At 36.7% G+C, this 26,710-nt stretch overlaps 6 protein-coding genes across 12 annotated transcripts in view; 3 read left to right on the forward strand and 3 right to left on the reverse strand.

The window, feature by feature from the left end:
- Nucleotides 1–1,073, reverse strand: part of LOC111452338 — a 6,335-nt gene extending 5,262 nt beyond the window's left edge. For all 3 annotated transcript variants that reach the window (XM_023093120.1, XM_023093037.1, XM_023093205.1), the window contains exon 1: nt 599–1,073. The gene's annotated coding sequence lies outside the window, so the exon portion shown is untranslated. The remainder of the gene's footprint in view (nt 1–598) is intronic.
- A 923-nt stretch (nt 1,074–1,996) lies between these two features.
- On the reverse strand, nt 1,997–5,160 carry LOC111452375 (lipid phosphate phosphatase gamma). 2 transcript variants are annotated; one of them, XM_023093067.1, is made up of 2 exons: nt 4,264–5,160; nt 1,997–2,271 (listed from the first exon to the last, which is right to left on the reverse strand). In XM_023093067.1, exon 1 carries the CDS (start codon nt 4,956–4,958, stop codon nt 4,290–4,292), a length of 669 nt encoding a protein of 222 aa, XP_022948835.1. In that variant the 5' UTR covers nt 4,959–5,160; the 3' UTR covers nt 1,997–2,271; nt 4,264–4,289. The 2 variants fall into 2 exon arrangements, with proteins under 2 accessions (XP_022948835.1, XP_022948827.1); XM_023093059.1 differs by having other exon boundaries at nt 1,997–2,306; nt 4,264–5,157.
- A 1,468-nt stretch (nt 5,161–6,628) lies between these two features.
- Nucleotides 6,629–12,391, forward strand: LOC111452239 (importin subunit alpha-9). Of its 2 annotated transcripts, XM_023092849.1 has the most exons (11): nt 6,629–6,890; nt 7,197–7,407; nt 8,225–8,378; nt 8,725–8,827; nt 9,187–9,371; nt 9,468–9,547; nt 9,925–10,075; nt 10,680–10,761; nt 10,887–10,945; nt 11,036–11,344; nt 11,894–12,391. In XM_023092849.1, the coding sequence occupies exons 1-11, from the start codon at nt 6,839–6,841 to the stop codon at nt 12,056–12,058; spliced, it is 1,551 nt and encodes a 516-aa protein (XP_022948617.1). In that variant the 5' UTR covers nt 6,629–6,838; the 3' UTR covers nt 12,059–12,391. The 2 variants fall into 2 exon arrangements, with proteins under 2 accessions (XP_022948617.1, XP_022948625.1); XM_023092857.1 differs by lacking the exons at nt 6,629–6,890; nt 7,197–7,407 and adding an exon at nt 7,450–8,090.
- Nucleotides 12,392–13,008: 617 nt separating this feature from the next.
- Nucleotides 13,009–17,941, forward strand: LOC111450647 (DEAD-box ATP-dependent RNA helicase 57). Its single transcript, XM_023090877.1, has 12 exons — nt 13,009–13,285; nt 13,374–13,497; nt 13,591–13,718; nt 13,833–13,924; nt 14,068–14,164; nt 14,373–14,453; nt 14,728–14,960; nt 15,052–15,246; nt 15,350–15,440; nt 15,670–15,792; nt 16,883–17,033; nt 17,155–17,941. Exons 1-12 carry the CDS (start codon nt 13,205–13,207, stop codon nt 17,595–17,597), a joined length of 1,839 nt encoding a protein of 612 aa, XP_022946645.1. The 5' UTR covers nt 13,009–13,204; the 3' UTR covers nt 17,598–17,941.
- Nucleotides 17,942–18,096: 155 nt separating this feature from the next.
- On the reverse strand, nt 18,097–23,470 carry LOC111451180 (pentatricopeptide repeat-containing protein At3g53360, mitochondrial-like). 2 transcript variants are annotated; one of them, XM_023091505.1, is made up of 4 exons: nt 23,397–23,470; nt 21,127–21,547; nt 20,909–21,011; nt 18,097–20,250 (listed from the first exon to the last, which is right to left on the reverse strand). In XM_023091505.1, the coding sequence occupies exon 4, from the start codon at nt 20,232–20,234 to the stop codon at nt 18,219–18,221; it is 2,016 nt and encodes a 671-aa protein (XP_022947273.1). In that variant the 5' UTR covers nt 20,235–20,250; nt 20,909–21,011; nt 21,127–21,547; nt 23,397–23,470; the 3' UTR covers nt 18,097–18,218. The 2 variants fall into 2 exon arrangements, with proteins under 2 accessions (XP_022947273.1, XP_022947264.1); XM_023091496.1 differs by lacking the exons at nt 20,909–21,011; nt 21,127–21,547; nt 23,397–23,470 and having other exon boundaries at nt 18,097–20,722.
- Nucleotides 22,756–26,298, forward strand: LOC111451191 (protein IQ-DOMAIN 1-like). Of its 2 annotated transcripts, XM_023091526.1 has the most exons (6): nt 22,756–22,861; nt 23,108–23,208; nt 23,296–23,574; nt 24,109–24,330; nt 24,544–24,663; nt 25,270–26,298. In XM_023091526.1, exons 2-6 carry the CDS (start codon nt 23,134–23,136, stop codon nt 26,218–26,220), a joined length of 1,647 nt encoding a protein of 548 aa, XP_022947294.1. In that variant the 5' UTR covers nt 22,756–22,861; nt 23,108–23,133; the 3' UTR covers nt 26,221–26,298. The 2 variants fall into 2 exon arrangements, with proteins under 2 accessions (XP_022947294.1, XP_022947285.1); XM_023091517.1 differs by lacking the exon at nt 22,756–22,861 and having other exon boundaries at nt 23,043–23,208.
- The last annotated feature ends 412 nt before the right edge of the window (nt 26,299–26,710 follow it).

A 26,710-nucleotide genomic window follows, 5' to 3' on the forward strand; every position in this document is an offset into this window, starting at 1 on the left:
GGGGGGGGGGGGGGGGGGGGGGGGGGGGGGGGGAAGCATTCAAAGATTAGTGGGATGGGTAATCAACATGAAGCAACCAGAGGAGCTCCACGTCCTAATTATAAAATTAAACCAAAAAACAAAGAATGCACTACAAGAACATAGGTTGCATAACTAAGTAGTTGTTCATAAGAACTCCAACGTATGCAGTTCCCTGCCCATTAAAGAATGCAACAAAAAGACATACCTCCTCGTTTTTCACCGAATTAGCTCGACAAACAACAAGCAAAGAGTTACTTTAGAATCAAGTAACGTTGAAGATTAGAAACAATCGCGAACTCGTGGTGCAAGCCAAGAACTAAGTGGAATTGTAATTAGACATTTCTATATTAAATGATCGCTCAAAACGAAGATAACCCCCTTACTTAACCATGTTTTGATAACTCGGTTATCAATCAGTACACTATTTATGTTCTATATCACCATATGATCTTGAACATAAGATAATCAGGAGGATCATTAGTAGTTGAAACTTGAAATGGTTCTATTGGCACTATTCTTACTCAGGAACTGAACAGAAATAAAATAGTTTAAAGTCAAATGATCATGATCATCTTACCTTTGGAATGGCAGGATTCACACTTGGCAGTGCCTAGTTCTTACTTTTCCCCTCTTCTTCAAACAAACAGAAAACCTCAACGAACTCTTCTTTGGCTCCATCGCCAAATGTCTACCACAATTCCGCACTTCAACATATTTAGCCACAGCACCGACTCCTTGTTTTCTTCCGTAATGCCTTCAGATTCCTCTCGATCTCCGCAACTCTCGTCACATTTCTTCGATTCTTCTGTAGTTTCATCAGAGTTTACACAGGGCTCCAAAATGGGCTTTGCGACCAGTCCGGTTGATCCTGCCACTGCCGCCGCCAGAAGCACCTGCCATATCGAAATCGAAAAGTAAAAATAGAACCGCAGTGTTGAAGAGAAAGAGAGAGAAGATGATTTCGAAGAAATGGTTGCTGGTGTGGTGGAGCGCCGCCGTTGATGGTCACAGCCACCGCGACACTTCATCGAACTGATTTGGAAAGAGCTTTCAGAGGACTGTGTCACGCTTCCCGCGTTCAAGCGCCATCCCCACGATGGGATTCATCAAAATTAAAATTTTCATTTTCAATTTCGTGGGCCATTGTATGGGCTCAGTCACTTCGTATGGCCCAATTATTTGGGCCTAAATTGAGTGTAAAGAGTTTATAGTTTGGTTTTAACCAAAGTTTTAATTTAGTTCATTAATTTTGATTATTAAAATTAGTCCCTAAATAATCCATAGGCATCATATTTTATCATAAGCTTTACTAAATCATATAACTTCCGTCAAATCATAGAAACTAAATTTATACCACTTGTGAGAATGATCATTTATTATATAAGTTGATTCGCTTAACCAACAAACAGTTCACTTCCTAACTATGAAAGTATCGTTTTTTAAATCTCGTTGAAACTTTTTTTAAAATTAGAAATATGGTTAAAGGGCATTTTTTTTTTAATGTTTTTTTTTTATCAACTAGTTTGGAATTTCAAAAATAATTTTTTTTCAGATGAGAAAAAAAAAAAAAAAAAAAAAAAACAAAACCCCAATACACATAAACCTCACTCAATAATCATTTAAGCTTATAAATATTACGTTAAATTATAAATGAGGTACTTATAGTTTTGAGAAAGTTATAATTTAATCACTATAATTTGATGAAAAATATTATCTACCATGCCATAAGGACTATTAACGAAGGTTTTATCAAATCCTAAGTTTCCTCTATCGATTTATCCTTTGAAATATCAAATTCTAGTATTTGATCTGAAAAAGGCCGCTTATTTCAAGTATTGATTGGACAAAATATAGAAATGTACGGATCGACTGTGTATAGATCACTGGCTAAGGCGACTAAGCCGGTTGGCCGAAAGGAAAGTATCCTAATAAGAACTAAGAAACAAAGACATAGCATACTCAATCTAGAAATAGATTAAAATTAGGTCTATTTTAGTATATTTTAGTAGAGAAGATCCTCTCTACCCAAATAAATGAAAAACTGTGCAGGTACCTTAATAAAACATTTCAAACTATGTTTATAAATTGAAGTATTAAATGATCAATGTTTATACCTAATTAAGGCTGTATATGAGCAGAAACATCACGGCAGCCAGTAAGTAAAGTCTCTTCAGTAATCTGCAATGGTGAATTGATCCCTTTGCAAAGCTGGTTTCTTTGGGTGTTTTCATATATCATAACCTGGTTCTCCTGAAACAACATTTTCATCAGCATTCTTGGCTCTCCTGAAACAAAATCAAAGATACAAACCCAATAAATTTACCAGAAACTGAGATAGCAGGTTAAAAATTGCAGCCATTGATAAGTAGAACACGATTCCTATAGGTGTTCGAATTAGCTTGCGCTTATCTCGACTAAGGTTAGGAAATTGCTTCCTTATCCTACGTATTTGACATGGAAAGTACTTATATCCGGGATGGCTGCCACGAGAGCCAAACAGATTTCGACAAGATTTAGATCAAAGCAAACTCCCATGATTTGATACAATTACAAGGGAATGGAAAAAGAAAAGCCAGACATGTATACCAGATAATGTTTCTGTGATCTCCCACGTTGGTTGGGGAGGAGCACAAACCACCTTTCATAAGGGTGTGGAAACCTTTCCCTAGCAGACGCATTTTAAAGCCTTGAGGGACAGCCTGAAAGGGAAAGCCCAAAGAGGACAATATCTGCTAAATAGCGGTGGATCTAGGTCATTACAGTTTCTTCGGCCACACTGTTTGACTTTACTATCAGCTGGATTTTTCTTCAACACTACCCAAACAATCTTCAATAACGATGGACAACATAATCTATTCCACCTAGTATGAGATATGGGTATCATAAATAAGCAAACTGTGCCAGAACTAGAAGTTTTTCCTTTTGGTATATCTTTCCTTTCTGCATAATATCTAGATAGAGTAACGGGCTCATGCAATTTCTTATCTTTCTCCCAACCTAAACATAACTTAATTGGTTAAGACATATACTCTTGATTAAGACTTCAAAATCTCAAATTCTCGCACCTCACGTGTTATTAAACGCCTAAAAGAACTTCCTAAGAAGATAGCCGCCATCGGTTGCAATAACAACCGGAATCCATGTTATCATAGTTTATTCTAACCATCGCTTATCTATCTAGTGACTTTCTAATTCAAATTGGAATATTAGCATGCCTCAAAGCTCAACAACCAGTAACAAGAAGGAACATCAAACTGTACTCTCAAATCCTTGATACAAGAACGAAGATAAGAGACAACAAGCTAACCAGAGAACTAGAAATCGAGGACAGATTGAGAACTGTATATTCTCTCTCCGATTCTTACACCCATCAAAATATATAAATAATTTAACCTTATAGATGACATAAGAAATCGGGCTTGGATGAATGATCGGGTTATATAAGAGTGTACAATAAATGGAAAAATGAGATCCAAAAAATTAGGAAAATGCATTTCAAAAGCTAACTTCGATCCTATTTGGTTATTGAAACAAATTTGGCTAAATGACTACCACAAGGAAGTAGCTCCTCTCCCTATCGGGGCTTATGCACTCCACAACTTTCTTATGTCATGGGGTTGGGAATACTGAATTTAGCTGTCAACCCTAGTAAACACGTGAAAAACCTTTCTCCCCTTTTTCTAATAATCTCGCCCACTTTGAAGGGGCCTTGGCCTAGCTTACTAAGCACTAGGAGCATTACGATTTGCAGCTTAAATGGTACCTCATAAAATCTCTATCAGTCTTATTTTTATTGTGCGCCTTGTGAGCACGTTTGGATCCGCGAAGGCAATCGCTCCGATGTTCTCCTAACCCAACCGGGAACGGACTGGAGGGAATTTTTATAACTTCAAGAAGTGCATGCAGAAAAAAGTGACACTTCAGATTCCCGCAACGGCAAGTAAAACAACCTTTCGGGCTAGCAGAGATTTCACAAAATACTATGTCCACTACAAAGACAATTGCTTCTTAAATCTCCTATGATATCACCTTCAAACATTCTCTAAAAGAATTGATACCATAAAACATTCAATATCTGATCAAAGTAAAGTTTTTGTCATAACAAAACCAATGAATATTCAGCAGCTAGTGGATACAATGATCATTATAGAATCAATGAGCAAAACAAAGCATGCCCGATTAGACAATGTGAAGTTAAAGCACAATTTTCAATTTATATTTCTCTAAGATTGAAAGATATACCTTCTCACATATCAGATCCCACTCGATCAATCGCACTTACAATCCAACTTTTCTCTAGCAGCTCTTGCATTATCATACTCAAATTTCAAAACATTGCTTATGTGAGAAGTGTCCTTGATGTAAAACTTCCTGCCAAACTGGCTCTCCTCAATCGCCGGGAAGTAGCAGAAAAGCACAGAATTTACGACCCAGAACCACAGAGCTCCAAGGAACATTCCGAGCGTAGCACCAGCAAAAACCTGCGCAACACTATGGTATCCCAAATACACTCTCGAATACATCGTCAAGAGAGCCAGAGACCAAGCCAGTAGGTTCATTATCCACTTGCTTTCAGTCCCCCATAGTCCAATTCCTTTATACGACAATAAAGTGAAGTATATAGCGAAGAAAAACATATACTGAGAGTGACTAGAAGGCCAACCATGCGAATCACACATTTCCAATAACGCACAAGTCTCAGGGCGAGCTTGCTGAACAGACGTCTTGATGAACTCATTGATGAATTGAGAGATTAGGAGCCCTAGCGCGAAGAACATACCCTGTAATTCGCGGCGGAAGATGAAGTGAGAGAGAAATCCACCGAGGCTGATGAAAACAGGGACTAACGATACCCAAGCCAAGAAATGGCCGAGCTGATCTCCCCTCTGGTACCGGACATGCGTTAAGGACACCGCCTTAAGTGGTGCAGTCGCCATGTAAATGGAATATGGCTAAACTCCAAGATTGAATCAGAGGTTAATACGTGAGATCTGAGGAAAATCGGAATGATTTGATCGAATAGATCAGACGATTGTTCACGACAGAGAATCAAAGTGCGAAATTGGGATGAAAAATTGAAGTCCTGGATGGAGAAAGAAACTACGACCGAAATGAAAATTAAAAAAAACTATAATAATAACTTCATCTCAATCATATCCATTACTTTGTTTTCAAGAGTACTTGAATTTTCACCCAAAAAAATATCTTTTTAATTTTTGTACGGTATTTACCTTTTAATTTTCGATAATATTTCGAAATACCCTAAAAAAATTTATTATACCCTTTAATTTTTTTTTTTAATTTCACAAAAAATTTTAAAATTTTCGGATTATTTTTTAAATAGTTCGACGTTACTTTTATAAGAGTATTCATATTTTTTTTATTAAAAAACTAATAAAAATAATATTTTTAAAGTATGAAGGTATTATTAAATTTTTTTAAAGTCTAAAATATTTGAATATTTATATTAATTTAGTGTATAAAATAAATTAAATTTTTGGATTATTTTTTAAATAGTTCGACGTTACTTTTAAAATAAAGTATTAATATTTTTTTATATTAAAAAACTAATAAAAATAATATTTTTAAAGTATGAAGGTATTATTAAATTTTTTTTAAAGTCTAAAATATTTGAATATTTATATTAATTTAGTGTATAAAATAAATTATATATATTATGTCTCTATTATTTAAGTTTTGACTTTTTTCTCCTTATAATAAAATTTGGACGTGACATTGAACCATACTTTATAAATATAAATATAGTTCAACCATAACACGTAATAATTGTTAGACGAACACGGCTCTCCACTCTCCACAATGGTATGATATTGTCCACTTTGAGTATAAGCTTTCATGGCTTTGCTTTGGGATTCCTTTGGAGTCTTAGTCATTTTTTACTGCTTTCGAGGAGGCTTGACTCCTTCTTTCGAGGATTTGCCAATCTATTGGCACGGCTAAATTTAGAACACGACTCTCCACAATGGTATGATATTGTCCACTTTGAGCATAAACTCTCATGGCTTTGCTATGGGCTTCCACAAAAGGTCTCACACCAATGGAGAGTGTATTCTTAGATTATAAACCCACGACCATTCCATAAATTAACCAATGTGGACACTTTTATCCAACAATAATGTGACAGTTGTTTTAAAAGTACGATTGTCATTGAAATAACATTTTTAAATATGATCGTCAAAAAGTTTAAGTTTAAGTACTGTTTAATATTTTTTTAAAACTAAATATGTTTTATTTTAATATTTTTATTATATTTCATATTAAAAAAGACATTTAGATTTTTAATCAAATTAAAAAAATTACAAAACTAAAATTTAAAATTATATTTTAATTTTAAAATGCATTGTTGTAAAAAGTAAATAAAGAAAAAAGAAAAATTCATGGGTACAATAAATATTTATAAATTTAATTTTTAAAAAATAATTTAAAAAAAAGACAAAAAAAAAAAAGTCGTGTAATTATAAGGTATAAAAATGCAAATATGAGAAGTTTGGGTTGTTTTTGCAATTCTTTTGCCCTATAGGACGTTTAAAGATCGGAGGGGGCATTTTGCAATTTAGTAAAGAATAAGAAAAAGGAAGAAATGGATAAAACTGTGTATCGGAAAGTTGCTATGGCGAAACATGGTAAATAACCAATCTTCTGGGGAGACATTTATAATTTCGGCAATTTGCAAAAGCAAATAAATAGCGGCGACAATCGGATACTCGGCCCGCGAAAATTCCATTCGTACAATTACAATTGCGTCACAGTTCGATAAAGTTCCAATTTAGTTCTGCTCTGAGAACTCATTCCTTCAATGGCTGACGAGTGCTTGGCTTCTGCGAGAAGAGATCCAATCAAGTCTTCTGGTACGTTCTTGTACTCTATTGGCTATCTTTTTAAGGATTGATTGCTATATTTGAATTCATATTGATTTTTTGCTGCTATGAGTTCGAATGTGAAGAAGATTATTGATGCTGTTTCCGCCGACTGAATTTAGTGCTGTTGCGTTCGATATGTTAGCTTGTTTTTTGGATGATTAGTAAAGAAAGAGGAGATTAGAAGTTAATTTATATATAATCCATAAAGAATCAGTCCAGTAGGAGATGGTTTTTGATTTTGAAGAACTTTGTTAGTAACTAATGCTGAGAATGCATTTATATTCTGTTTATCAGTTGGGAATGTTGCGGCTCATCGAAGACGGCAGCATGCGCTTACAGTGGGGAAGGAAAGAAGAGAATCGTTGATGCGTGCGAAGCGTATCTGTAGAATTGGGATTGGTGATGTTGCTGTCGACAATGAAATGATGATGGACGAAGAGGTGTCAATTTTGGAAGTTCAAACTTCTTCAGCAGTGGACGAGCTAAAATCTGCAGTTGCATACCAGTACGTTGGTTTTTTCCTTTGTTTTATCCCCAGATTAAGGAAAAAAATTTCTCTCATGTTTCATATTTGAAAATCATACTTGGGTTACCTGTCATGCCACAACTATCTTAACTATCCAGTGGGAAGAATTGCTGTTGGATGAAGAAGTTGAGAGCCATGAGGTGCTATTAAGTAGTTTATTTTCGCTTACCTACTTGGTGATATTGGATTAATGTAATTAACCATCTAGTTTGTGTGCTTACCTTAACTAGATTATTGCTCCAGAGTTAAATTAAGTACGGCCACTATCTAGCTTTTTCTGAGGGTTCTAGTGTTTAAAAGCAAAACTATAGTATTTACACCATCCCTTGAAGGTGATGAGTGCGGTTTTGTTCCCAATACTTGTAATGGGCACCAAGATGGGGAATCATTTGTAATCTTGACCGGAGTCTCAGATATAGAAAGAATGAACTGAATTGTGGAAAGCACATCAAATTTTGTCTTACTTCCACATGCTGTTCATTTGTCTTAAGGAATAGTACAAAAACCTCTTATTGTCCCATAAGCCGTCAAAGATTTGGATAAGCAAAATGTTGGTTTGAAAAATTATTGGAGGTTGAAATGGACAGCATCGAGGATCGTTTTCATCCCCTTTGTTTTAGGTGAAGGGGAGATGGTTTGATCCTATGGTGAACAATAATGCAGTAAGTGATAAGCATTTCTTAATTCTGTTTGTGGTTTTTAAATGAACCATCCTCCACTACTGCTATTTAAATGACTGATGAATTAAAATGTTGATAAATTTGGTTTTAAGGTCTTGTTATTTTTTAAATTGTAGGGGAAAAGGTGCAATGCAGAAGAGAATTCATGCCCTTCGTGAGCTAAGACGCTTGTTGTCAAGATCAGAATTCCCCCCAGTTGAAGCCGCTCTTAAAGCAGGAGCAGTATCTCTGTTGGTGCAGTGTCTTTCATTCGGTTCCCCTGATGAGCAGGTCAGAAATAGCTTGTGCTTGTCTAAGATTGTGCTTTGATTGGTTTGAGTTAAGTGCACTATAGGTCCAACTCATTATGCTCGATATAGTTTTCTCACAAGGCTATGTCCAATCATGTCAAGTTAAAAAGGAAATGGAATAAGTGATTCTTTACTTGTATCCTGGACGTGGTCATTGTCGACGGGGTTTTTGGAATCTGGTTGTCGTTGAATATATGTTCATTGACTGTTGAACTTACATGGCCGATTCAGCATGGATTGCATGGATTATCTCTATTGGCCTTGTAAAGTACCGGATTGTTTGTAGACAAATATTTGTTTTTAAAAACTCTACTTCTATACTGCAGTTGCTTGAAGCAGCCTGGTGCCTAACGAACATTGGAGCTGGGAGGCCTGAGGAGACCAAATCTTTGTTGCCAGCGTTACCCTTGCTCATTGCTCATCTTGGAGGTTCACATTACCAATTATTTTCTTTTCCTATTTCTTATGAAAGCTGGCATCTCATATCTTGTTTCCAAATTATGGTTTTCAAATTAGCCGTTTATTTGATTCACTGTAATCTTCCTCTTACAATTACGTGCTGCAAGTATGTTCTCATTATTATGTATGATTATTAGCCCTGCCGTTATATGCATCTGATCACTGGTTGGCCAACTGCAACAGGCAGACTTAGTCTGTACTGGCTTGTGTAGTTTAATGTAGCCGAGGTAGTTTCTTAAATTTTGAATATTTACAATGCTATGAAAAATTGGGTTCATTCTTTGCTTTGTCTAGCTTTTATTTCATTTTGACTGTACTTTCTTGTGCAGAAAAAAGTTCTCTGCTTGTTGCAGAACAGTGTGCATGGGCATTGGGAAATGTTGCTGGTGAAGAAATGGAGTTAAGGAATATTCTGCTTTCTCAAGGAGCTTTACTGCCACTTGCAAGAATGCTGTTTCCAAACAAAGGTTCATCTGTTAAAACAGCTGCTTGGGCACTATCCAACTTAATTAAGGTTTTGTGTTTTCTATTACTAGCATTACAAGCCTTCTCTGTGCGCAACTACGTGAGGTCATTCACGAACTATGCCCTCTTCTGTTTTCTCATGTAGGGACCGGATTCCAGGGCTGCTACAGAACTCATTAAAATTGATGGGGTGTTGGATGCAATTATTAGACACTTGGGAAAAGCGTAAGTGTAGTTATCAATTTGGGGGTTCATATATTTTGATAAAAAAAAAAAAGGATTTAATATAATGATTGATTTGTCCCTCTTTTGTATCTCGACTTATTTTCTCTGTTGTTAAGCTGTCGCCGTGCAAAATGATACTGTATCTTCGATGGTTATCTACATTTCTGGAGGATAGTTATCACTAACCTAGGTAGAGATAAGATTTTGGAACATGCAAATTTCCCTTGCAATCATTATAATTGTCTAACTCGAGAAGATATCCTGTCCTCAAGACCTTGTTTATATAATATTAATACTGCTGCTATTTTGTTGTGGAATGTTTCTAAGATTGTTTAGATGGACAGGGGTTTAACTATATTCAAAATTACAAAGTGCAGGGATGATGAGTTGGCAACTGAAGTTGCATGGGTAATTGTGTATCTTTCAGCACTCTCAAATGTTGCTACCAGTATATTGGTGAAGAGCGAGGTTCTCCAACTACTTGTAGAAAGATTATCAACATCAAATAGTTTGCAATTGCTTATTCCGGTAATGTCAAACAATGTCTGTATTCTAAGATTCACTTTTCTGATTACAGGCTAATTTACCGTGCATTATCACGAGATGCCTAACGTACTTTCGTGAAGGTGTTAGTTATCTCCTTTTCTCTTTCAATGGCCTAACTTGAGTTGTCCACGACTCCCCCTTTCAAGCTTTTCTATCCTGATTAATTATGGTTGTAGTTTTAAATTAAAAAAAAAATTATGCTTGAAGTTTTGTGAGGCTATTATCAATGAGTCATAATTTGTATTGATTATGTAAGTAACATAGTTGCAGACGTTTTCCTTTCCGTTTGGTTCTTCTTTAGCATAGAAATGATGTAATTTGCCTGGATCAAGTTAATTGCCTGATGAGAGCTTTATAAATGATTCCATATGTTTCATGGTATGGCTACTAGGAGAATGCCTCCTTATGTTTTCCTCTTCTGAAAAAGATTTCGAAGCTGTAGTTGAATTGCTTATTGTTTTCAGATCCACTGTGTAGAGTATACATTAACACTGTCTTCTAGTTGGATATTCTTTGTAGCGATTCAATGTTTTTGATCAGTTATTTTGTGGGTTTTTGATTATCTGAAAAATGATGTCTTAAATAGGTGCTTCGAAGTTTGGGCAACCTTCTGGCTGTGGATTCACATACAATTTGTAATGTTCTCATTCCTGGACGTGAAATTACAGGCAAGTGGTTTGCCTTTTTCTCTTGCTAGGAGGGTATCACAATACTCAGACTCCAATGAACAACAAATGAGGAAATAATGATAGTGACTAGTGAGATTTGAATAGAATACAATTTTTTTTTTCAGGTAGTGTTTTAGAAGTCCTGATAAAATGCTTGAAAAGCGAACACCGAGTTTTGAAGAAGGTATATTTCACTACTTCGTAAAATATTACCATCTCCGCACAGTTTCTGGACTTTTGAGTTTCTTATCTGAATCCCTTCCTTAACGTGCAGGAAGCATCTTGGGTATTGTCTAACATTGCTGCGGGCTCGATGGAGCACAAGCAATTGATATATATTAGTGATGCAGTACCCTTGTTAATACGCCTTCTTTCATCAGCACCATTTGATGTACGAAAGGAAGTAGCATATGTACTGGGAAATCTCTGCGCTGCGCCTGATGAAAGTGGAGAAGGAAAACCAAAATTGCTTGTTGAGAACTTGGTTTCTCTTGTTGGCAAAGGATGCCTTCCGGGTTTCATTGACTTGGTAAGATCTGCTGACACGGAGGCTGCAAGGCTAGGATTTCAATTCTTGGAGCTGGTGAGTATATCTGATTGTTCATATACAGTGTTCAAATGGGTATTCTTCTAGTTTGTTATTTGTCACAATTGTTGGGCTTTGCTGGGTTAGAATTAGAAAGCATCTCTTCTTTCCCTCACGTAACTAAATCCTGTGTGTCACCTTTTTCTTCAAACTGAGGACGTTGACCGTCTCTTCGGGGCGGAGCTAGGAAAGAAGGGAAGCATTTGGCCCCATAGCTCGTCTCTTTTATATGTATTTCTTACTATTCTCTTAAGATGCATCTAGTTTGTGGCATCCGTTCAATTGGTGTCCTCGACTAGGTGGTTAGAGATTTGACTCCTCTCCTCTTTGTTTTGTTATGAACTTTTTACATAAGTTTTTGAAAATGAAAAAAAAAAAGTTTACAAAAACTTGGATAGAATTTGCAAAGAGAAATGATGAGAAGACAAACACGATTTTAAAAAACCGAATAGTTATCAAAGGCAGCGTTAATGTTGAAGAGGACTTCTAGAAAAGTCCTTGTTCTACTCCATAATGATCATGCATTTTCTTGTTGTCTGTCCAAAGGTATTAAGAGGCATGCCAAATGGGGAGGGCCCAAGGCTGGTTGAGCGGGAGGATGGCATAGAAGCGATGGAGAGATTTCAGTTTCATGAAAACGAAGACTTAAGAAATATGGCAAATCGTCTGGTCGACATGTACTTCGGCGAGGACTACGGTCTCGGTGAGTAGGAAATTCGTGGTTTTTAAGATTTAGGCTCACTATTTTCGTAATCACAATTACGTACTTGGTCATTATCAAGCGCTTTTCGCTCCATCTATCAGCTACTTTATGAAATCCATCATCCCAAGGAGGAAGATGGAATTGAGGTTTGTGTAATATCATCATTTTTTATTTGCAAGTTTTCTGATGAGCTTGACCAGAGCATGTCTTGAAAAGTGTTTATTAGGAGGGAAATGTTTGCAAAATTGTGTGTAGTTGACATGGGATTTTGAAGTCCCTTGTCATCTCAATTGAACTCTTCTTTTTTCACAATAAGTTATAGAACCGATGGTTTATGGATTCTTCTTGGATGAGGTATGTTAAATTTTGACTATACTATTTGAATTTTTAATTTTAGGATTTATATTTTATTTCGAATTTTAAGCTCAAAATTAGTTTTTAACTTACCGAGTATTATTAGGGTATCATTCAATTAGCTAAAAATCTTCGACCAAGGCTAAGAGGTTTTATAACAAAATGCTCGTTGTTAGCAGATATTGTCTCCAAATGTGTCACTTGAGAGAGTTTTTCGCACCCTTGTAAGAAATGTTTTGTTGCTCTCTCGGGATGTCACAGGTTTTGAATCAATTCATTTCATGTGTACTATAATAAAAAAAATTAATCGATTGATTGGTTTTGGATCTATTCACTTTACGTGTACTATTACATAATCTTTCTGTGACTAATAATGTAAAATTATAAAATGCAAAATTTAAAATGTAAAAATATATTAGATATTTAAGAGATTAATTTCACATAATTAAAGTATTAATTATAGTTAATTAAACCAGCAAATTACGGATAATTCAATTTTGTTGGAACCCTAATTTTGAATTCTTAGTAATTACAAACCTAATGTGCAAAAAAAAAAAAAAAAAAGAAGAAGAAGGAGAAGGGAGGGAAAGGTTTTAACTATGAAAGAGGAAGGGTATATTAAAATCCTTAGGGTTTTGGCGCCGACGATCAAATTCACGGCCCTGTTTTGCTAGGGTTTTGAAGCCGACGATCAAAAGGAGATAATCTAGGTCGGTAGCTGAATTTAGGGATTCAAGTTTCTGAAAGTTTAAAGGAGAACGCAGTATTCGTGAGAGACGCAGATTTGTTAGCCCATTGTAATGGAGAAGGGGGCTTCTTTCTTGTTCGCCGGCATTCATTTTGACAAGAAGAGGTTCGCCGCAGATTTCTCTAGGTTCGAGGTAAACGTCTGTAGCTGCGTTGTTGACTGTTTTATTATGAGAAAATTGAAGGATTCTGTGAGGTAATTCAACTTTGTCGTTTTAACAGGGCAAAAAAGAAAGTGATGATGTAATCGAAGGTTTGAGTAACATTGCTAATAGTGATTTCGAAGTAATTGAGGATTCAACGCATTCGGAGAAGAGGAAGAGGAAGAGGAAATCAGCGGCTACGGGTATATTGCCGAATGCTTTGAATTGCTTGTGGCCAATCGCGTCATTGTAAGCCGTTGAGCTTAGTTTTAACTCTTTTTTTTTTCCTTATGTAGAATCGGTGGAGGGGTTCAGCGTCTTCAAGGATTCAAAACTAACTGTAGCTGCTTCAGTGAATGAGGAAAATCATCCATCTGAAAACGATCCTTCCGAAGAGAGGAAGGAATTTCATCGGAAGCTTGAGGTACTAATTACTTCTTTTGTACTTCCATTGTTTCTTTTTGTGAAGTTTGGTTTTAACTTATGTACCACTTGGTCTCTGTCCATCGTTCATTCCATATTTCTTCGATGAACATAGAGAGATGCGCTTTTCCGGAAGAAGTATAACATTCATGTCTCTGGGAACAATGTTCCATCGCCACTTCAGAATTTTGCAGAGTTGAGCACAAGGTACTAAATTCTATACTAGCTGGATGTTTTTCTGTGTTCATACGTCATGATGATTTTTTTTTTTAGCAATTCTAAATATCTTTTCCCCTTATAGGTTCTGATAAGTATGACTGAAGAATGATAATTATATGCTTTGCTTGCAGATATGAGTGCGACCCATACATACTGCATAATCTTGTAGAACTTGGGTTTAAAGAGCCAACACCAATTCAAAGGCAGGCTATTCCAGTCCTCTTATCCGTATGATCTTCCATTACTATCTTACTGTGTGCAGTAAACTTCATCTTTCATGTGTTGTGTTCTAATGTATTGAGAATAAGATAGGATCTATTGTTGTGACCTGACAAGAACTGGGTATTTAGGTCGACTATTTTGGTATACTGTTTGGTTTTAGTTTTTTTTTTTTTTTTTTTTTTTTTTTTTTTCTGATCAACGTTTTCCTTTATAGGGCCGTGAATGCTTTGCTTGTGCCCCTACTGGTTCTGGAAAAACCCTGGCTTTTCTGTGCCCTGTGCTTATGAAACTGAAGGTATAGTCTTTTAAGTGCAATTTTTATATTTCTTGAATGGTGTTCTGTTCTAATCTTAGTTTTTTTTTTTTTTTTTTTTTTTCTGATCAACGTTTTCCTTTATAGGGCCGTGAATGCTTTGCTTGTGCCCCTACTGGTTCTGGAAAAACCCTGGCTTTTCTGTGCCCTGTGCTTATGAAACTGAAGGTATAGTCTTTTAAGTGCAATTTTTATATTTCTTGAATGGTGTTCTGTTCTAATCTTAGTTTTTTTTTTTTTTTTTTTTTTTTACCAGGATCCATCAAAGGAAGGCATCCGTGCAGTTATACTTTGTCCAACACGAGAATTAGCATCTCAGACAACAAGGGAGTGCAAAAAATTGGCGAAAGGGAAAAAATTCTCTATCAAGTTGGTTACAAAAGAAGTTATTAGACATGCTGATTTCTCAAAGTTCTCATGTGATGTACTCATATCCACTCCACTTAGGTTAAGACTTGCTATTCGGAAAAAGAAAATTGACCTCTGTAGGTAGGTGTTGACTAGGGGTATCAGCATGTTGTCAATACAAGACCAGCCTAAATATAACTCATCTCCTCATACAGGGTTCGTTGTTTTTCAGGGTGGAGCACCTTGTTCTGGACGAATCTGATAAGTTATTTGAGCTTGGCTTGTTAAAACAGATCGACACCATTGTAAAAGCATGCTCCAATCCTTCAATAGTTCGCTCATTGTTTAGTGCTACTTTACCTGACTTTGTTGAGGATCTTGCTCGCTCAGTAATGCATGATGCTGTTCGGGTTATTGTTGGTAGGAAGTAAGTTCGCTACTATCATGCTCATCCTGAGATCATCGATTCACACGATATACTTCTATGTTTTGAGAAAATTACTCATCCCATATTTCTGATACGTCATTAGGAATACCGCCTCTGAAACCGTCAAGCAAAAGTTGGTTTTTGCCGGAAGTGAAGAAGGGAAACTTCTTGCACTTCGTCAAAGTTTTTCAGAGGTTCGTTACATGTAAATTGTAGTATTGAACTTTTTCTTTGAGTAGAAAGTGAAGAGCTTATCTTTTATCATGAACAAAAATCCTTTTTAGCATTCATTCATTGCATGAAATGTCAGCTTGGATCTAATTCCTGTATCTAGTAGTATACTTATCTGACATCTTTTGACAGTATTTGTTATTTTGATCTTACTAGACAATGCATTGACTTTGTTGCTTTTGTGCTTAACAGAGTTTGAATCCACCAGTACTGATCTTTGTGCAAAGCAAGGAGCGGGCAAAAGATCTTTATGGTGAACTGGCATTTGAGAATATCAAAGTGAATGTCATCCATTCTGACTTATCAGAGATAGAGGTAATCAATTCATCATCATCTGCTAAAATTTAATATTTCATGGCAGTTAAAAGTTGGTCAAAATGCCAAGCATACTACTCGTGCAATTCTAGATTGGAGTCCGAAACAATAACAATGTGTAACAGCTTTAAATCCTTAATAACCTTTCGTGAAGCCATATAATGAAGAACACGATATTAATCGTTGTACTCCTATGTGGGGCCTTGCACTCCTAAAAGATAGAACATAAAACAAAATGCCATAAAGTTTTTTGTTCTTACCTCTTTTATTGTTCTAGACCTGAGTTTGTTTAGTGAGCAATTGCTGAAAATATGAACTTTCTGCTAATTTTTATTTATTCATCACTTATTATGTAATTATAAGGGGTCTATACAAGGGAACTACCATAGGATGGCCTAGTGATAAAATTGGGCAATGTAAATAATAAAGGGCTTAGTGAGAATGAGTTCAACTCATGGTAGCCACCTATCTAATATCTTACTAATGACCTTTGCAACCAAATATAGTATGGTCAAGTTATTTTCCCGTGAGAATAGTTTAGGTGCGCGTAAGCTGATCTAGACACTCATTGTGATGTCCCACATTGGTTGGGGAGGAGAACAAACCACCATTTATAAGGGCGTGGAAACTTTCCTCTAGCAGACGCGTTTTAAAGCCCAAAAGGGAAAGTCCAAAAAGGACAATATCTGCTAGCGGTGGATTTGGACCGTTACAATGGTATCAGAGCCGGACATTGGACGATGTGCCAGTAAGGACGCTGGTCCCAAAGGGGGGTGGATTTGGGGGCGGTCCCACATTGATTGGAGGAAAGAAAGAGTGCCAGCAAGGACGCTGGGCCCCGAAGGGGGGTGGATTGTGATGTCGCACATTGATTGGGGAGGAGAACAAACCACCATTTATAAGGGTGTGGAAACCTTCCTCTAGCAGACGCGTTTTAAAGCCCAAAAGGGAAAGCCCAAAGAGGACAATATCTGCTAGCGGTGGATTTAGGTCGTTACACTCATAGAGGTAAACAAAAATCTATTCGAGGGACACATGGACTAGAAATGTTTCTAGTCTTTCTATGTCTGATATTCTTTCTTGAATGCAGCGGGAAAATGTTGTTTACGACTTCAGAGCTGGAAAAACTTGGGTGTTAATTGCCACTGATGTAATTGCTCGAGGAATGGATTTCAAAGGGGTTAACTGTGTAATCAATTATGACTTTCCAGATTCTGCCTCTGCATACATTCACCGGATTGGTATGTTCCTTAACATTCTTCAGCTTACTTGACAATGAACCTTGTGTTTAATCCTTAAAAAAATGTTGAAAGATTCATACTCTATATGATGTGGCTGAGCCTAATTTGCATCTTTCAACAGGCCGTTCTGGCAGAGCAGGGAGGAGTGGAGAAGCCATTACATTTTATACAGACGAGGACATTCCATTTCTGCGAAATATTGCCAATGTGATGTCAGCTTCAGGCTGTGAAGTTCCATCCTGGATAACTGAGCTTCAGAAAAAGAAGTGGAAAAAACATAGGCCGAAAAGAGATTCAATCTCAAACAAACCAAAGGATGATGGTGACACCGAGCAGCCGAAAAAGAAGTCGAAAAAACGCCGGCCTAAAAGAGACTCAATTGTGACCAAACCAAAGGGCGATGGTGACTCCGAGCTGCAGAAAAAGAAGTCGAAAAAACACAGGCTTGAAGGAGATTCAATCCAAAACAAACCAAAGGACGAAGGTGACACCGAGCAGCAGAAAAAGAAGTCGAAAAAATGCAAGCTTAAAAGAGATTCAATCTCCAACCAAACCAAAGGATGATGGTGTCTCCAAACCACAGAAAAAGAAGTCGAAAAAAACAGAGGAGGCCTGAAAGAGATTCAATCTCAACCAAACCGAAGGACGAAGGTGAAGCCTAATTTAAAATTGCTACCTCTAATCTATTTCACTTCCCAAAACTTAAAATAAAATATGCCTTTAGGAAGTTTTTGTCCAATGATGTGAAAATATGTCGATTACATCTAAATTTGTCTCTTAAAAGGTGAGCTGCAACTCAAATGTAATAGATAATCTTATTTGAAGAATTTGATCATTTGTACATGGTCGACTTAAAAACTCCATTGATATTCTTTTGGAAGGAATTTTAGGATTTTTGTGTATTTGAATTTTGAATGTGATTTTTCTTTGCTAGTTCCATGGACGTAAATTCTTATACCACCTTGGTTAGAGTGACTACAATATCTTCAATTTGTAATTTAACCGAAAAGAAAGTTGAAAGTTTAACGATCATATATAAACAAGCTTGAAAAAATTAGAGGCTAAACTTATAATTTGTCGAGAGAATGATTGTGCAATCCTATGCACACCCGAACATAAAAATTGTGTGATGTGATGCAAGGTACTTCTAAGAATCTACTTGAATAATTATTCCTATGATATAATCTAATCAAAAGACTCCATCTGTATTGGATCACAGCTATCATCTAAAATTTGCAACATCAACTCCTCTAGCATTCTGTATATTCTACCTCTCTCAGGATGCAAGCTATCTTCAGCAAGAAACACATGAACTCTATCCTTGATCTCAATCCAGCTCTGACCTGGAACTTTGCTGACATCCATCTGTCTCATCGAGCTCCTCAATTGAGCAAGATCGTTCCAATGGCCCGAAGAAGCATGTATATTACAAAGCATCACAAGTGCCGCAGAGTTGGATGGATCGGTTTTCAATACCTTCTCTGCAGCTCTTTTGCCAACCTCGAGATTGCCATGGACTTTACATGCTGCTAGCAGAGTCTTCCAGACGACAATGTCGGGATCGAAAGGCATTTGGTTGATAAAATCCTCTGCTTCATCCAAGCATCCAGCACGGGCGAGCAAGTCGACCATACACGAACAGTGTTCTCTAGTTGGTGCAATGCCATCTTCCTCTTGCATTGTCCTGTATAACTTCAAACCTTCTTCCACCATTCCAATATGACTGCAGGCAGTAAGGAAACCAACAAATGTAATTTCATTAGGCTTTACACCAAGGCCTCTCATGGTTCTGAAAAGTTTGAAAGCTTCTTCACCACATCCAGCCTGAGCATATCCAACAATCAAGCTACTCCATGAAATGATATCCGGATTTTCAATTGAGTCGAATATTTTTCGAGCACTTCCAAGGGATCCACACTTCATATACATGTTGATTAACGCATTTGAAACAGAAGTATCAAGATTCAGCCCTGATTTCATGATTAAGCAATGAACTTGACTTCCCACTTCATAAGATGCTATTTGTCCAGATGACACCAATACATTCGTCAAAGTAACATGGTCAGGCTTAATGTGAGAAACAAGCATTGTCTTCGTTAATCTTAAAACCTCACCAGCTTGGTTGTGATGGAGGCATGCCATAAGCATGGTGTTCCAAGAAACTATATCCGCTTTATTTCCTATATCTTCAAATATTTGAAGTGCATCATTCAAATTTGAACATTTTGAATACATGCTAAGTAAACTGTTGCACACAGGAATCTCTGAATCAAAACCCATCTGGACAATGTAGGAATGAACCTGCATTCCCTGATAAAGCATCACAGGCTCTGAACAAGCACAAAGTAAAGAGAGGACTGTGACATCATTTGGAGCAAGCCCTGTTATCCTCATCTGAGAAAATAAAGACGTGGATTCCTTTACATCACCAACACTGGCAAATCCTGCAATAATAGCATTCCAGGCTACTAAATCAGGCTTTTCAATCTGATTAAACACAGTTCTTGCAGATCTTAGAAATCCACACTTCGCATACATGTCACAGAGGGAGCATCCGGCAAAAGCATCGCTTCCTAATCCAAATTTTATACACAAGCCATGTATTTGGCGTCCATAATTTGGTTCTAAGAGCTTGGTACAAGCACTAAAGGCACTACCAAAGATGAACTCATTTGGTTGGTAGACAGGCTGAGAAAGCATTTCCCTGAAAAGAAATAAAGCTTCGAGCTCATAACCAAACCGGGAAAACCCTGCAATCATTGAGCTCCAGGAAATTAGATCCTTTGTAATAATATGAGAGAAGACATTTATTGCATCAGCAATTTGATTGTACTTGGTATACATTGAGATTAGAGCATTCTGTGCGATTAGGTGGCCACCAAATTCCGACTTCAGAACATGGGCATGTAGTTGTCTCGCTAACATAGAATCATCAAGTCCTGAGCAAGATTTTAGTACACTTCCAAAGGTAAAGTGATCAGGAGTACATCCTGATCTGAACATTTGAACATACAATGTAATGGCATTATCTTCTTGTCCATAATGCGAGTACCCCGATATCATGGAGGTCCAAGATACCACGTTCTTCAGGGGCATTGCATCAAAAACATTTCTAGCTTCCTTCAAAGACCCGCACTTCCCGTACATATTAAGAATATGATTCTGAAGTATCATATCAGGCTGGTAGTTAAATGTCGTCATATGACGATGAATTTTCCTGCCATGTTCTAGGAATCTTAGAGAACAGCAAGTGTTGATCAAATGGGTATAAGTTATAGAATTCAATGGGGAATTTGAACACTTCTGAAAGGTTTCAAATGCTTGAAGAGCCTCTCTGTTTAACCATTTTTTGCAGAGAGAAATTATATAATCATCATAAGATTGTTCAGAAACAGGGGAGGGAGAAAAGGCAAGCTGGGTGTTGGGTCGTGTATGAGAGAATGCTAATTGCAGTCGAGGTTTGAAGTTCTTTAATGAGGTAGCTGAACAACAAGGGTTGAAGAAAATAATAGCTTCTGAAGAGAAGGTTTCAAAATATATAGAATTTAAGGCTCTTAAAAATGCCATTCTCTTAATCTATTCTAATGCCATTCTTAAAGAAACTGCAGAAAACAGCACACGAGGTTTCAACTTATCCATCCCCTGCAACTGCAAGAATCAACTTCCACATGGAGATTTCAATCGTGTTAGATTTCCACTACTATCTCTGGTACGAATTGGAGTCTGATTGCATAGGACACAGTCAGAAACCATGGGGTGCAAGAAATTGAACAAATGAGGCAGTGCCAAGGCCAGACATTCAAATCTATCAAGTGAAACCAGAACTTCCATTCAAATTTCTACATTCTAGTTTCACATTAGAAAACACCTTGTACCTCAAACGCGTACAGCTCCAGTTCCACACCCAACTATTTTACAGTGTCACTGTTCACGTCGAAATATGCTAGCAATATCTCTCAGCGGACATTCTTCGAGCACCTAGCGTACAACAATTCAACATCCATAAAAGTACAGAATCATCACAAATATTCATACATTACAAAATTTCTTTGAAGCACAATACCGAAAACAATATTGAGTCCAAAAAGCCTACCTGAAGAAGATACGTTTGGAGTTTCTATCCCACAGTGGAATGATGAAAGAAAAAGACTTCAAGACGCATAAACGAACAGGTGGACAAGTTCATCGCCGATATCAGTATCAGAATGCGAAAACAAGGTCCAATAAATTAGAATTTAGAGACAAAGCCATTATCGAAGGATAAGTCCTGTAGAAGAAGAAGAAATGGAAATTCCCAGCAAATGAAAGAACGTGTCTTGGGTAGGAAAGTTTCTAAATCTTTGCGGTTTCGAACTGGCAATCAGCTGAATAAAGAGTGAAGGAATCAAAACTCTGCAGAAGAGGGAAACTCCATTAAAGGTCTGAGTTTTGTTCATTTTCGGCTCTCTTTGATTCTAACAGAAGGGCATGGTGATTTTGAACTCTGGTATGGCCCTTGTGGGTAGTTCCGTAATCTTCGGAATTATTATAGGGAGGTAGCAACGTTAATAAATTTCCCAAAATTATACTTAAATTACTAAAATGTATCATTTAGTTGCGTATTATGTCACTTTAAACTTAGCCAAACCTGCTTAAATCTATAAAGATTTGTACTCTCCATTGAAATTTTGTCCAAATGTTACAAATTTAGTAAACCCATATCATCTCTCCACATTTGCCTTCAATAGTTCCATTCTTTGGAACCCGCAGAGATGGGGTCGAACTTCCTCTGTCCAACACACTTCTCAGGTATATTAAACCACTCTTCCCCATTTTTTTAAATAAAAATATTTGTTCAATTACTCTCTAAATTAAATAATTTATTCAACATTTTTCTTAATTCGTAGACTTATTAAATCCACATTTGCCTATCTTTTCTCAACCGTTTTTTTTTATTACTAATTGTTTTAGGTTATGGCTCTTTGATGTAGATGTGAGTGAGTCATCTTAATTAATAATAATAATAATAAATAAATAAATAAATAAAAGAACATGAGAAGAAAGGGAATGCACATCCCCCATCTCCATACCTCTTGGAAAAGAGATATTTTTGTTAATAATTAAAAATTTAGTTTTATTAGACTTGAATTTTTAGTTATATTCCTTTCTACCGTCTGTGATAAGTTTGGACAATTATTTGAACTCTGCTAAATGTAGATTACAAATGAAGAGTGTGAATTAACCCAACCATACCCCAAATGATCAGTAAAAGGGTGGTATCCCCTTGGTTTTAAAAGGTCATGTCATGTTCACTCAAGCCTTGGCTTAACATTTTAGCAAATTCTTCAGGACATAATTCAAACATACACCCAATGATATTCTGTAATGGGGGCAGAAGACAGGGCAGAATCCACAAAACTCTGTTATGCTGTATTTACTAGCTAAAGATAAACAAAATCAAAATCCAAATCAATGGTTTTGAAGAGCAGAAAGAAACTGGGAAGCATCTCATTCTGATCTTAACAAAGGTCGAACACCGTACCCTTTGATTCTTACTGGCAGAATCTGATACGTTCCTTTAAAAGGGAGGGGAAGAGTCAGAGCCAGAAAGAAGTGGAAGTGAAAAATGTGGCTAACCTACAAGCTTCACCATACTATTGTTTGTTCCCCATGAAAATGGAAGGAAGAAAAGACTATTTTTTGTGTGGTTTCAAGTTCTTTGAGATTTGTTTTCTATGGGCTGATTTTTTCTTGAATAATTTGCGATTATAACATCTGGGTGTTGTGATATTCTGACTGAAACTCTCTGATTTGACCAGTTGAACTTCATAACTTTGCATATTTTCAAGGTAACTTTGCTGATATCTTAAGGATATGTTCGAAAAGCTATAAGGGTATTAAACAGAGAAATCTAACCATCTTCCCCACCAAGCTTTATTTGGCTTTAGTTTGATGGGATTTTATACACTTCTCTTAACTGAACTGAAGTATTTATAGGGTGTTGGAAGTGAAGTTCAATCTCTTCTATGTCATTGTAGTTGCATGTTTTTTTTCTCTTTATAATATCTTCTTCATATTGTCATTGTTCCCTGAAGAACACTGTTAGAACAATCATAGAGGGATGGGAAGGAAAGGAAATTGGTTTAAAACTTTGAAGAAAGCTCTCAGCCCCAGCTCCAAAAGGAAGAAAGACCAGGTTTGTAACTTTACATTTTGCTTATATACTGACTAGATGGGAAATTTCACCTTCTTTTGAATTTTCTAATATTTTTCCGATTTGCAGAAGACTAAATTGTCTGGAAAACAAAAACACCCCAGTGTATGTTCTACTCCTACATTGACTATTGCAAATCAGATAACTCAGCAAGAAAAGGTAAAATCGACCTGTGAGGTGAATGAAGACCACTGCAAAGCTCATTCTGTTCCAATTTCGAATTCCACGGGCATGGCTTCTACAGCCGGCACACAGGTTGTCCAGACCACTACTGTGACTCAATTCACCAGAAAATCTAGAGAGGAAACGGCAGCAATCAAGATTCAATCAGTTTTTCGTGGATATCTGGTGTGAACTCATTCTTGCAATTATCTCATTAATTTATCAAATACCATTTCCTGGTTTCCATTTTTTTACCTCACGTCAATTTCATCATGTTAATGGAGAAACTCAAAATAGTTTTTCTAATAATTTTGAGCTCAACAGTTCAAATGAAACTATCCAAATTACCCAAAATTCAAAGATATTGTGTAGAATTTAACCGTTTCAAAGGTTGAAATTTATAATTCAACTTTCTTTCTAAAGACTTCAGTTGATAATCTTGACAAACAAGTAGTAAAAGCAATTCAATACCCTCACCTCTAAAATCTAATACTATGCTAAATGACCACTCAACCAAAAAAAATTTGGTTAATGGGTTATTTGTAAATTTAATATTTTATCTAATACTTAAAAACTCTCCTCATTTGTAGGCTAGAAATTGAAATTTGCATAAAGTACAACAGTTTGGTACCTAAGACCATGTTTGCAATATCATATTAATCACCACATAACCCAAGAGATTAGTGGGTTATAGTAAATTTAATTTTTTTTTTATCTCAGGCAAGATCAGAAATACGAACCTTAAGAGGGCTGTTGAGATTGAAATTATTGATGGAGAGTTCAGTTCTGAATCGTCAAGCCATGAACACCATCCGGTGTATGCAAGTTTTTGTCCGTGTCCATTCCCAGATCCGGTCAAGAAGGTTGAGGAAGCTGGAGGAAAATCAGGCTCTCCAGAAACAACTCCTACAAAAACATACAAAAGAACAAGAGAATTCTCAGGTCTTCATTATCACTTACCACTATTGCTCAACTATTTTATGTTTGAGATGCATTACTTGTTCTATAATCCGGCAGTGAGATTGGTTTTGGTCTACTCTCTCTCAACATTTTCCCTAAATATCAATGACCAAAAACGAGCAATTCTCATGCTTTAGCTACTTTCCTAATCAGCTTCATTCTTTAAGTGTCATTTAAAAATTGAAACATGAACAGGTTGGGAAAGGGTGGAACGACAGCACACAATCAAAAGAACAAGTTGAGGCTAAACTACTAGGCAAGCATCAAGCAGCTATGAGAAGAGAGAGAGCGTTGGCTTATGCCTTTTCTCGACAGGTGATTTATTGACTATGCCATCTAATAGAATTATGCATTTGATCTACCAAGAGCAAGAGAGAAGTGATCTAAAATATTTGGCACTAAGTTGTAGTAAGGATTTCTTTTTTCTTTTTTAATCAGGATATCTGGGCTCACCCCTTACATTATTCTCATGGTCCACCATACTAATATCTGGAGAGGCTTCACTCATTCCAAAGCCGGTTCTGAAAAACAATAAAAAAATTTAGTTCTTAAATTTTCAATTTAGAGGACCGAAAGTAAGAGTTTGGAGGGTACCTCTAAGCATCTCTTCTGTTACCACGAACCCAAAGGCACCCTTTGGGGTGATAGTTATAGTAACACATCGAACGAATAAATATCAACTCGTCTAAGTTATCATCATTTGGTCGTCTTTCCATTAGTTCTTTGTTCTTCTTGTAGTTTGCTTGTTGCCAATTTTCTTATAGTTTGCTTTCAAATCCTTTTTAACATAGACGTTAAACATAAAAGCTAAAGGAACATTATTCCTATCATTTATGGTTATGTATTAAGACATTAAAAGAAAACATACAGAGCTCAAATATGGAGAGATTCTTCAAGGTTTCATCTGAACTCTTTCAACAGAAAATCTGGAGAAATTCTTCGAGGTCAACAAATCCACTATTCACAGATCCGAACAATCCCACCTGGGGATGGAGCTGGTTGGAGAGATGGATGGCAGCTCAACAATGGGGGGATGCGAGCTCTGGTAATGTTTGTGGAGAAATTAATAAAGCCGATGCTCAATCCAAACAGAGCTCGGAGATAAATTCGCCAACAGTAAGCCGATCTGGAAGCCGTAGATATACATTCCAGCCCCTCACGATTCATTCCAGACGTAGATCAGTTGCAGAGGCGAATCAACTGAAGCCATCAAGCACACGAAAGAGCTCAGTTCCAGATGATTCTCTCCAAGCTAATGTTCAATTTGAACTGAGCTCGGAGGCGAATTCGTCAACAGCAAGCCGATCCGAGAGCCGCAGATATACTTTCCAGTCCTTCTCAACTTCTTCCAGACAAAGTTCAGTCGCAGAGCCAAAGAAATCGAAATCATCAACCATAAAAAAGAACTCGGTTCCAGAAATTGAAGGATTCCAGCTGACCTCGAAGGCAAATTCGCTAACAGCAAGTCGATCCGAGAGCCACAGATATACCTTCCCGTCCCTCTCAACTCCTTCTCCGCGAAGATCAGTCGCAGAGGCAATGAAATCAAAGCAATTAGGCGCCAGAAATAGCACGATTCCAGATGATGACAGCAAGAGCCTGGCAAGTATAAAATCAAACAATGGAGGACCTCGATCATCCGTATGGGACGAAGAAAGCCAAAACAGTTCACAAAATCTTCCGAGTTACATGACGTTCACCGCATCGGCAAGAGCCAAATCGAAGCTTCATACTCCATTCGAGTCGGAGAAGAATGGAGCTCGAGAAATAACGTCGTTTAGTTCATCTGCTAAGAAACAACTCTTGTATCCGCCATCTCCGGCCGGGTCGAGGCGCTATTCCAACCGTCTGAAGGTGGATATAGCGGCTTGAATGAAGAGAATAACAGAAGCAAAGGGAACATTGTATGAATTTTGATCGAAGAAAAAGTGGTACGTCAATGGCGGGAAAGCACTGAAATCAGCACCTTTCTTTCTTACACAGTTCAGCAATAATTCGTTCGTTAATTGCTTTAATAAGGTCTAAATTTGAATTTGGTGGTTTTTTATTTATTTTTTTATTTTTTATTTTTTATTTCTAGGAAATGCAATCGTTTTCTTCTTGAGTAGTGGCCGTTAATAAATAATAATATGTTCTCTTTTTTTATTTTTTATTTTCTTATATTTGTAATTTGCTATTGAAAATATTTGTTCAATCCACCACACTTAAATAGCGTAGCAAATAAATTACAAGGATATGAAAAGAGTAATAAATGGAAATATACTCATGACAGAGAGGCAAATAACTAGGTTATTTGCTTTCCAATAAAATATCAAATATGATATATAAGGTAAACTATAATTGAGTACTAAATATCCTTAAC

This window comes from Cucurbita moschata, unplaced genomic scaffold, assembly GCF_002738365.1.
Source record: "Cucurbita moschata cultivar Rifu unplaced genomic scaffold, Cmos_1.0 Cmo_Scf00001, whole genome shotgun sequence".
Taxonomy (NCBI): domain Eukaryota; kingdom Viridiplantae; phylum Streptophyta; class Magnoliopsida; order Cucurbitales; family Cucurbitaceae; genus Cucurbita; species Cucurbita moschata.

What these genes read in the sequence shown, in the direction of transcription:
- LOC111452375 (XM_023093067.1), bottom strand. Translation starts at nt 4,958, where the DNA reads ATGGCGACTGCACCACTTAAGGCGGTGTCCTTAACGCATGTCCGGTAC.
- LOC111452239 (XM_023092849.1), top strand. Translation starts at nt 6,839, where the DNA reads ATGGCTGACGAGTGCTTGGCTTCTGCGAGAAGAGATCCAATCAAGTCT. An exon ending in ATTAGACACTTGGGAAAAGC is followed by an intron (nt 9,548 to 9,924) that starts GTAAGTGTAGTT and finishes TACAAAGTGCAG; the next exon opens with GGATGATGAGTTGGCAACTG. An exon ending in TCCTGGACGTGAAATTACAG is followed by an intron (nt 10,762 to 10,886) that starts GCAAGTGGTTTG and finishes TTTTTTTTTCAG; the next exon opens with GTAGTGTTTTAGAAGTCCTG.
- LOC111450647 (XM_023090877.1), top strand. Translation starts at nt 13,205, where the DNA reads ATGGAGAAGGGGGCTTCTTTCTTGTTCGCCGGCATTCATTTTGACAAG. An exon ending in CTGTGCTTATGAAACTGAAG is followed by an intron (nt 14,454 to 14,727) that starts GTATAGTCTTTT and finishes TTTTTTTACCAG; the next exon opens with GATCCATCAAAGGAAGGCAT. An exon ending in CGGGTTATTGTTGGTAGGAA is followed by an intron (nt 15,247 to 15,349) that starts GTAAGTTCGCTA and finishes ATACGTCATTAG; the next exon opens with GAATACCGCCTCTGAAACCG.
- LOC111451180 (XM_023091496.1), bottom strand. Translation starts at nt 20,600, where the DNA reads ATGGCATTTTTAAGAGCCTTAAATTCTATATATTTTGAAACCTTCTCT.
- LOC111451191 (XM_023091526.1), top strand. Translation starts at nt 23,134, where the DNA reads ATGGGAAGGAAAGGAAATTGGTTTAAAACTTTGAAGAAAGCTCTCAGC. An exon ending in CAGTTTTTCGTGGATATCTG is followed by an intron (nt 23,575 to 24,108) that starts GTGTGAACTCAT and finishes TTTTTATCTCAG; the next exon opens with GCAAGATCAGAAATACGAAC. An exon ending in AAGAACAAGAGAATTCTCAG is followed by an intron (nt 24,331 to 24,543) that starts GTCTTCATTATC and finishes AAACATGAACAG; the next exon opens with GTTGGGAAAGGGTGGAACGA.